The sequence below is a fragment of the Pyxicephalus adspersus genome, chromosome 10, assembly GCF_032062135.1.
Source record: "Pyxicephalus adspersus chromosome 10, UCB_Pads_2.0, whole genome shotgun sequence".
NCBI classification, from domain to species: Eukaryota; Metazoa; Chordata; class Amphibia; order Anura; family Pyxicephalidae; genus Pyxicephalus; species Pyxicephalus adspersus.
This window is the reverse complement of record NC_092867.1, coordinates 4,452,459-4,463,478: the sequence shown is the minus strand read 5'-3', so window position 1 is coordinate 4,463,478 and position 11,020 is coordinate 4,452,459. Positions and strand designations below refer to the sequence as shown.

The following is an 11,020-nucleotide window of genomic DNA, read 5'->3' as shown; positions in this document are numbered from 1 at the left end:
GCATCTGTAGATAAGAGAATAGTTGCTCCCATTGAATGACGTTCTTGGTATTATCCTGCACCTCGTGGGCGGGCCTAAAACCATATGACATGAGTAGGATAGGATGCCAAAACGTATATGTGAACAATTTCAAGTCCTGATATACCAAGGAGGCCTTCTTAAAGAGACATAGGGACATGTATATATCTGCTGGCCCTTTGTTTACCTCCAACACATAATTACCCAGAACTGCAGCTGTAAAAACAAGTAGACACATGACACCGTGCACATACTAAGTCGATTTTATTAATCCAGAACTGCATGCTACAGATACTGTACAGCATGAACGTGTAATTCTTAACAAAAAAAAATTTTTTTTTGAATGGTTTAAAAAACCATCTTGAAATTAAATCGGAATAAAGATCTTAGAACTGAATGGTAACATCACAGCTGTTAGGAAACATTCAAAGTATTCACAAAAATGTTATAGTTATTAATTCGCATCTTAATAAACCAGAGTAAACCAGACAGATTTACAATTGAGTCATGTCAAATACAATGGCACTCGATGAACGGATGAAACAGTTTCTCAGTTTTTGCTGAAGTTTTTTTTTTTTTTTTTTTTTTTGTGGCAGGACCCTGAGGGCTCGCAGGAGACCCGCGCAGTCAAATCGGAAAGGCGGAGATTAAAAGACAGGTCAAATATTGACCAATGAACTTCATAAAAACATCTACTAAAGTAGCCGCTTGGCACAAATTAAAAAACAAGAAACAAAAAAAAGAACAAAAAATATATATACGAAAATCATGGGGAAAAAATACCAGATAAACCAATATTTCCAAAATAAAGTAAAATGGCCAGGAAACAGTGCTGGGCTGGGTTCTATTCTAATGACTTGGTGACGAGAGAAAGCGGCTGAAGTTGAGCTCCAGCTAGGGATCGATGTGTCGGGAGGAAGGACGTTGACGGCTGTGCTGTTGATAAGGAGTATGGCGTTGATGGCGGTAATGAGCCGGGTTGGTGACTGTGGTCTGTCCCATTCTGACAAATATTAGCTGGCAGGTTGCTGGGTTTCCGGGCCGGGCTTTCTGTCAGAGGTGACTGAGGCATGCACAGCCGCGCCAGAGGTTCAGGCTTTAAGGATAGCGATAGAGGTTGTGTTTGTTCACTTTGTGAGTTGGAGTCTCTTGTCGGGGAGTCTAGCATGGTGGGAGAAGAAGGAGGAGAGTCTAGTAAGCTTCCATCTGAAGATGGCGGACTCACGCAGCTGCCTTCACCTTGTATGTAGCGAATGCACTTCTTTTTTCTCCTACAAATGGGGGAAAAGAGTCCATTGTAAAGGCCGTCATCATTATGAGCATCAATAGAGCACAAACATAGACAAATATTGGCATTGGGCTCTGAGCAGTACACAAAAACCCTTCTGTAGACCTAATTATCCAACCCTAGGAAATGTAAGTTTCAATATCACTGTAGGCCAATGGCAGAGTCACCAACACTCTATGTACAAGGACAATTTTTTGGTCTCCATTCATTTACTGGCCAAGTAGGCATATCAATTGGAGCTGATTCATCAAAGCTCTCCAGGACTGCAGAAGATAGACTATTATGTGAGAACCTGGGTGATCCAGCAAGTGGGTTTTTTAAAAGTCATTTCACTAGTTTTCAATCTTAGACTAGATCTATTCTAGGTTTGCTGGATCACCCTGGTTAGGTAGCCTATCTTCTCTAGACCGTGAGAGCTTTGATAAATCGGGTCCATAGTGTAGGGTTTCAAAGCTAGATAAAATCAAGCCACGTCCCAGTGTGGAAGTGATAAGAGGCCCTGAAATGCTCTTAAGGCTCTTATGTACTAAATGGTTCTTACGTAGCTGCACAATCTGTACTAATAGTATGGCTGCCTCAGTTATACTATACTCAGCATATTCAGAGGCATTCAGCAGTGGTTAGCAAATGACTTTGTTAGGTAAGGAAAATTGCTAGCCATTAGCAATTGGTGGACCTGCTAGGTGAATGTGACTGGGCCTGAACAGCCAATATCAAAGTCCAAACACTGTCACAAGGGGTAGTGTCATCAATAAACTAGGTGACATCATCCACCTCCAACACCATCTTATACTGGAGCTTACCCAGGGTTGTCTCTTACTAGTGGTGGTGGTGGTGGTGGCGGGGGGGAGGGGGGGCATGGATCTTTTTTTGCCAGGGAAAGAAATCAGAGGTTACTTTTTATTTTAAAAAATGGATGACTTTAGGATTAGAAGATCTGGTAACTCCAAATGATTGTGTCTCTATTTGTCCTGTGTCGATCTATAAGTCACTGACCATCTCTCATTATAGGAATATAAAATCTTTTTTTTGAGTCACCCAAAATCTATAAATAAAATAATAATTTTCCACCTGTTACCCAAAATGGTAGCCATAGGTCATCGGGGTGGTGTGGCTTTAAACCTATATTTAGAAGATACCCTGTGCAGTGCAGTAAACTTAGCTCCACAAGGCAACAGGGGTGGTAAAAATAAAGTCCAAAGCGCTACATTGTATAATATGGTAAACTTAGCTTCACAAGGCACAGACTGAATAAGTTCTATTTTCCACATTAGAACTGTGAACTGAACATTAGTTATGCACTGGGAATAATATTAAAATACAGAATAGGGGTAATTGTTAAAAAGTGCATTTATATTCAGTAAATTTTTGCAATGCGGACAAATTTCCCCATCTACTGGTAGACCTGGCTACAAATCAAGTAAGTTTAACTTCCTGTTGGCTGACAACAAACCTCCTTCCAAACACTGCTGTTAGCCTTTTCCTGCCGGACTATAAAATACTTTGCACCGTTAGACTTTAAAATATTTTATGTCATAGAAATGCTGCACGGATAATGTTTAACTGGCAGATTGCAACAATAGTTTCACTTGGGTAACTTTTTAAAGTGTACATGATTATATTTTTATGAAGAACTGGGAGGACAAAACAAGCCCTTGTAAAATGAAGTTGCTTAAATTAAAGACTAACTGACTTTACACGACAACATAATGCAGCATGCACATCTAGTACTAGCGATTACCAGTGGCCAAGGCCATGAACATTGGTAATCTGGTGCCTTAGGGACTCATATTGGAACACCATAACAAATTTTGGAAAAAAAAATATTGTGATTACACAGTGAATTTGGATCATGCAGGACTGAATGCTCAAGCAGAGAATGAATGGCGGGATGGGAGAATGGGGTGGATGCATGTGCTGGTCATACGTCTGACGTGCTATGGGAAGGCAATCATGTTAGTAGTGGAGGTTAATATGACTTGTGATCTTTGTGGTATCACACAGTGGTTACCTTATAGGCTTTAGTGGAATTTGAACTAAATGTATGACCTGAGGCATCTTTACCATAAGTTCTTATTACTTAAAATGAGTCAAGTAGCAAAAGCCACAAACATGCAACTATCTAGCTAATGAGCGTTGCTGCCCAGAGCCCAATAACAACCTTCTTCAGTCTTTTGGTGGGATGAGTTGGGACAATCTCAGCTGCAGCAGACTGCAACCACTCTAAAACTTCCAAATCCTATCTGGTCTTGTTAACCATGGATAGACCTACTGGAATTTCGAATTCCTTCTTGGAAGGAAGTGTCATGGGCTGTCCAAGCCTCAGATTTAGAAAAAATATATCATATGGAAAAACATATGGATCAATGTAGGATGCTATATCTAAGACATGGACGGCCCTTGGTCCTCCAGCCATAAAGGCCTTTTCATGGTTAAAGCTGAAGTTCAATACCCAATGATGTCATTAAATTTGCTAGTGATGGCAAATATCAGAACTTCTTGATGGATGGATGGTGGGTAGTCAGCATTTCTCAGGTAAGTTGCATTTGCTTGAGCACTGCCCTAGGTAATGCCCACATGTGATGCCAATTCTGAAAGGACAAATATACAATGAATGAAAGTAGTGGGCCAGGGACAGTCAGGCTGGGGAAGGGGAACTAGATGATGGTGGAGGTCCTCCAGCCAAGAAATTCAGTTGTTTTAACTGAGAAGCTCACAACTGTGCAAGGCTGAAGCAAAGACTAGAGTTCAGCTTTATCAAGACCAGCTGGCATTCTTTTCTTAATTTACCCAACATTGACTGTATGAAACTGAGTGCTTCCAGCACAATGGTCTTAGGCCTACATGCTAAGATCATGAAACACAAGATGAAGTGACACATGTTAACACACAGAGAGGGAGGAAGCCATACCTACCATAGTTATATTCCATATTCAAAGACTGCTTGCATCAGAATAAAGAAATAACAGATTTAACCAAAAGGATCATTGAGAAGGAAGAAAGTGAGAATTCGTAGTCCCTCCACCAAGATTTATCTAAAGCAACTGACATGTATCATTTCCCTGGACCCTATGAGATGAGACACAGTTCATTTACAGTGAACATTTACTTCTATTTGTGCCTCCTATTTAGATGGTAGTTCACAGGTTATTGACATTGTGCTCTCAATGCAAGGTTATATTTGTAAAGCTTTTCCAGGAAAAATGCTCAACATTCCACTGTCTAATATAGGACGGCTTGCCCAATGCTGCACCCCTATGGAATCATACTCTTAGGAGGTCTCATCATTGGAATACGAGACCACCTGACCCTAGGGCAGCTTCCACAGGACTTGACCTTTGGAAGCAATGTGCCCAACTAGCACATTGTTTGGGATATTTGGATGCACAGCAAACCATGTGGGAGCCACGTTACTATCCTTAAGAGAGGTTTTCTAGCTTGTAAAAAAAATGGTAACCAGTGACCAGGTTGTCTCTTTTTTATGGTGAAAAGGGTTTGCAAATGTTACAATGCATGTGCAATATTAAACGTGGAAAACTACCGAACAGTATTAGTGTTCGAGTGTTTTGCCATTTTTTTTTTGGTCAGCCTTAAATTTCCAGTAAAGGAGTCTCCATGGAATAGGCATAAAATCTGGTCATCTGGGCAATTTTGGGCATGTCGATGGAAACCAGCTCAATTTTGGGGGAAATAAATCTGGGCTGATGTAAATGTCTCTGCATTGGGGTTGGGGAGAAATGTCTTCCACCCCTTAGAAATAAACATGTATGGGTGGTGCAAGCATGTTTTGTTTATGAAAATATCTTTGAGAAGAAGAACCTTCAGCAATTAGGTGATGTCGTTATGTCAGACCACCCTCTGATGGGTATTTTATCTACTTTTGGCCATTCTAAATATTTAGAAAAAAAACCTTAACAAGTAGTTTTTTTCTTTGAAAACCAAAGCATTGAATCAGCTGGACATACAACAGTCCAATATTGAAAGTGATGGTGGCCTTAAATAGACTATAATTTCAAGAATAGCTTGTTCACATTGAGCTTTTTTTTTGGCTGCTTGGGTGGTGATAAAGATAGTTTCCCTGAACTTTCTATCAACCATCTTCTGCCTGGTACGTGAACCCAAACTTGCTCATCCACCACTTGAGATTTGACCACCGAAAACTGTATTTTTTGGTCTTTTTTGACATGCCTTAAGAGGAAATCAAAGTAAAGATTCCAACCACCAGTAATATGTAGAGGAAAGAAAGAAGGAGTTTCATTGGACAGAAGTGGGTGCAATCATAGAGAGGCTCCAGGAAAGATAGAAGGGATTTCATTGCTTCCCAGGGGCCTTGTTGTATATACCTGCACGGTTTGCACCATAGATTCTGTTGGTCTAGTCCGAACAATGCTCGACACTTCTTAGGAGCATTTGCATCTGTTAGCACAATGTAAACACACAGAAAATACAACAATATGGTGTATACTTCTCTATTGGAGGCACAATATTAGCTAAGGAGACCTACAAAACAGTTTTTGTTTTTGTTTTATTTGGTAATTCCCCTCCATGCCGTTGCCAACACACAGAGCTTCCATAACCGTTGATGAGTCCATTATGTTGGACCAGGTTGGTGGACTACAAAGACCATAAACCAGCTTTTCTCGGTAAATGTTCACCAGCCAGTGCCAGGCAGAGCAGGAAGTGAAAGTCCAGAGCAGGGACTAAAATTTTATTTCACAGCAACATTAAAGCCAGCACAGTACAGCATCAATAAATATTTGACTACTACAGGATTTGGGGCACTATCATTCTCCACAGCACACAACGTCCATGAATGGAGGGTGTCGGACATGGAATGGAAACCGTAACATGCTCAAAGGGAATGATGTGGGATGTCAAAGTGGCTGGATGACCAATGGCGGATGGGTAGGATGCCTCACAAGTTCTGAGATGCACAGAATTATCATTTTTTTTACTGAATCTGCAGTATTTGTACACTTTTCTGGAAAATTAAAGGGGAAAAAATTCACGTGTACACATTCCAACAGGAAAGGCAAACTTTCGAGGATGTTATCATGTCTATGAGATGTAGATGATAAGCAGATAGCAATGAGTGACTGTGACTTTGTTAAAACAATGATGGGTTAAGGGCTTTAAGCATATCAAGAGGGGAAGAATAACAGAAGTTGCTGCTGCTAAAATCCTTTCAGCTCCCTAGAAACATGGCCAAAGTTCAAGGATCTTTCTTCCTTTCCAATTGACCAAACCAACATTCACGAGACTGATTAGAAATGAGACGGTTCCAGTTGGTTAGCCAGCTACAACACATGTATTTTACACAATTTTTGCTGGAAATTGTTAAAGGGTCAGTTGATTCTTTTAGTTTTTTTTAATGCCGGAGAATTAAATTATCGAACAGCTTTGTATACTTTCCAGGGACTCTATTAAAGAGACCTCTGGTCTTCAGTTCCCAAGTCTGCAGATCTGTCTTTTGCTATTACCAGGGGGTCCCATTCTCTCTGTTTAAATGTATTTTATATTATGGGTAATGCAACTGGAGGTATGGAAACACCCTTAAGGTAGATAGGAAAATCCAAACCTCTAAGGTAAGTGTAACCAAGAGATATTTGGAGCCAGAAGATGACCTAGCTAAGTCTAAATGGTTATTTTTGGATTGACCCTTTAACACACATTTTGGTATACAAAGCAATGTGTGCAATAACTGTTCTAGGAATAACAAAATGTTGAAAAATAAGTACTAAATAATGAACTAGTAGATTGTCCTGACCCGTGAAAGATTTTTGGGTCTTACTCCAAAACACACCATGACACTGTCCAAGAACTCCCACATTATGGAGAAAAAACAGTGACCAGACATGCGTTTGGCCAGTTTGGTGTGTTGGACAATAAAGGGCCACCAACCACTTGTTGACTAAGCTGTTAGCTGTAGGCATAGAGCGGGAAATTACCAAGTAAAAGAAAAAAAGAATAAATAAAAAATAAACGGTGAAACCAGCCATAGCTATATCTGGAATAACCATACACACCTGCAGGGACCGCACCAGTTATTCTGCTGATCAAGGCCAAAGCGCGCTCGACATTTCTTAGGTGCGCTCAGGTCTGAATGAGTTCAAGACAGAAGCCAGCAGAAAAGGGAACAGGAAGAGATAAAAAAAAAATAAAATAAAAAGAAATCAATGAACTGGTTACTAATTGCAAAAAGCGTAGAACTTTAATTTAAAAAAAATCACAGAGTTAAACAAAGTTCATGGAAAGGTAACTGATTGTTGCATTGAAAATGCTTCATTGGAAAAAACGACTAAAGCTGCAGTATCTCCCTCTAAAAGGGTTTTCTATGTTCAGAAGACTTCACTGGCTGTCCCATATTTGTTATCAAGGCTTGATTCACCCAACACTATTATTTCAGTGTAGATGCCATAGAGTGAACCACCCAAATGGGCTCTTATATCTTTGAGGGAGTCTATTAATGAGATCCTACGTTCCCAGGTCTGCACAGCAGCTATGGCCATTACAAGGAGTTCCCGCTATTTATTTTTTATCATCAGGAATGTAAAAGAAGGAATAAGATAACCCAAAAATGAGCATAACCCCTTAAAACTCCATAGTGGCCAATAGCAGAGGCAAGTAGCTCCCCACAAGATACAAGAAGTCAGTGGGTAACTTGGCCAACCAGAATCTACCTACACTTGAAATAACACCGCTGGGGTAGAACCGCCTTTTCTTTGTAGATTCCTCTTGTGTTTTTTTGTCCATAGCTACAGTAATCATAGCTGAAAACAGACATGTCAAGAGAACTGAGTTCAATCATCATGGCTATGGTAGTTTTGGTCAACGAGAACTGTGCAGTTTCATTGCCCTGGGATGAGTTTTGTCTACAACGGGATCACAGGAGAGCCAAGTCCCACCCCTGAGCAACAGGACTATCAAACCTGACCTAACCCAGAACATTCTGGATAAAAAAACACAGAGGAACCAATTGGAACAGTTGCAGCATCTGCAAGCTAAAAAGACCATAGACTCCTGAAGGTAGAAAACCCTATCAGTTGTCTTTTGTCATATATGTCATAGAAAAGTTTGGTTCGTAATTTTTTTTAGTTGTGTGCACTATACAATTCTCCTTCCTACATCTCATTCGTGGTTTATAAAATTTGTCTCCTGTGTTTATTTGGCCAATCACAGCATAGTCGGTTGGGTTTTTCTAGTATATATAAAGCCTTGAGACAGTGCAGCTTTATCAAATGCTCATGTTTATTTGTAAGTTACATCTTGTGTAAAGAAAAAGAAAGAGAGAGAGATGGAGCAGAGAAGCGAGCAGACAGCGGGATGGAAAGGTTAGCGCTATGAGGCATGCCTTTGAAGCAATACGCTAGCATGATCGGGGGAAAGCAAACACAAGCGGAAGATACAGCATGCTGTAGTGTAAAACACTTTCTGGAAGCAATAAAAATAGATTAAGGAGGTTTTTATGAATTTTTTTTTAACAGTCTTTCTTTTTTTTCTTTTTTTCTCTTATTTTGCAGAAAAAGAAATACTGCATATCCCATTGGCACAGTTAGTGTCTCGCCAATAAGTCTGGTAATAAGAACTCGGAAAACAGACTGTTGTGAGGAAACACATTATTGTGTAACATACAGACAAATAATTAGGATGCATTATAGAACGTGCTGTAAGCTGAATATGAAACTTTCAGAATGTTTGAAAGATGACAGGAAAAAAGAGCAATTGGTATTACCCTTCAATACTTTAGGGTTCTGTATTTACACACAGGGCATTGGGGGAGACCACCCGAAAGTGCTGCCTCTCCCACTTTTCATTCCAAACAGCAATGCTCTGGCTTAAAGCGTGTCCGTCTCATCACCAATTGTGATATATAGAAAACAGAGCCACAAGCTAAAACCTTGCTACATTCAGCCATTTTCATTTCCCACTGCCAGGAACCAAATCAGATATCTTAGAGATGAGCTAACTGGTATACAGTGAAATGTGCTCCTAAAAGACCTCAAAATAAAAGTCAATGTACAAAAACAACAAATAAAACAGTTATCAACTACACATTTTTGATAAAAAAAACAATAACTTTCATGGAGAAGGGACATCAAGTGTATGTATAGCCAAGTAAAGGGTCAGTAAGGCCACATGATGTATTCGGAGGAACTGATAATATTTAGATATATGGATGTATAAAGTTTCTGTGCATGGTGGTTGCATTATTTTATTTTTGGGCCATTGAGTATTTTATAAATAAGGTGTATCAAAGAACAAAAAGTTTTCATGGTCATTATGGGACAGCAAACCTGTAATGGTTTCTTTCCAATCTGTCCAACCTGTGTCTAGAGGTTATTGCTGCATGAGGACCCCAGGTCTAACGGTTGGGAGTGGGGTTTGGGCTGGAAGGAAGAAGGAATCACCCAACAGATAATAAATCAGACAAATAAACAAAGGGTTACATACAGAGTAAAAAATATTCCATGCAATACTGTATTGCATGATTTGACTAACTTTTTGGGGCTTTTACAAAATTGAATAGATGACAGAAGGTGCAAGGAAGGCACCCAAAATGAAATTAGAACCCTATAAACTTAAAAGAAACACACATATTCCTGTTTATGATTAGAGTTGTAGATCCACCTGCTTGCACCCCCGACCAGACAGGTGCCTTTTACTTTCACAAAAGAAGAAGAATCTGAATCTCAAATGTGGTCATGAAGGTTGAAGGAGGGAATGTTGGGAAATTCAAAAACACATAAAAAGAGTTACCTAATGTAAGTCTTTGATCTATTACATTTTAGAGGAAAAGATAGGCAGCCTAGTGGAAGGAAGGGACAACTTGCACATGGGACTGTGAGGACAGCTTGGTGGGACCGATTTAATCATGTGAAATAAAGGGAAAGAACGATACCATGGGTTATACCATCCTTTGTTTTTTTCCCAATGAATGGGGAATGGTACTCAGTGTACCCCAGGACTGATGAGCAACATGGAATCTTGGGCGAATATGGTCAATATAGAGGCAGGTTCATGAATACAACCAAATCTATTCTAAAATATAAGCAATGCCAGTTCCACTTTGGTTGGTCTTGTCTCTTCCCCAGTTTATATCAATCTGTTCATATCTGTGTTGGTTTTTCACAACTTACAAACAAATGGCCACATTAGGGTATGGAAAATATGGGTTTCCCACAAGGAACTGAAGATGGGAAAAGCTGTGAGTTTGTAGATGTGATCCTAGACAAGACTGTGTGATGACACCCATGGCAGCTGGAGTGGTAGTGTATCAGTATAGGTAGGTGGAGTTAGTATTCATATATCTCATGTCCTACAATGTCCATGCATGCATGGTCTAAGACAACAAGAGTTAATCCAGAACTCCTCATGGATGGTATAGGCAACAGATGACAAGTAATAGAGATTCTTGTGGAACACAAAGGTAAAGAGTCTACAAGAACAAAAGGTTCATGAGTCTTGAAGAACACAAGATCCAAGAGTCTCGAAGAACACAAGGTTCATGAGTCTCGAAGAACACAAGGTTCATGAGTCTCGAAGAACACAAGGTTCATGAGTCTCGAAGAACACAAGGTTCATGAGTCTCAAAGAACACAAGATCCAAGAGTCTCAAAGAACACAAAGTTCATGAGTCTCAAAGAACACAAGGTTTATGAGTCTCAAAGAACACAAGGTTCATGAGTCTCAAAGAACACAAGGTTCATGAGTCTC

At 39.9% G+C, this 11,020-nt stretch overlaps 1 protein-coding gene across 1 annotated transcript in view; it reads right to left on the bottom strand.

Moving 5' to 3' along the window:
• Positions 1–265: 265 nt before the first annotated feature.
• The window catches only part of TCF7L2 (transcription factor 7 like 2), a gene marked incomplete in the record, with an annotated part of 114,986 nt that continues 104,231 nt past the window's right edge, over positions 266–11,020 (bottom strand). Inside the window, 2 exon segments of the mRNA XM_072423801.1 lie at positions 266–1,289; positions 7,333–7,405. Coding sequence (XP_072279902.1) covers positions 863–1,289; positions 7,333–7,405 — 500 coding nt within the window.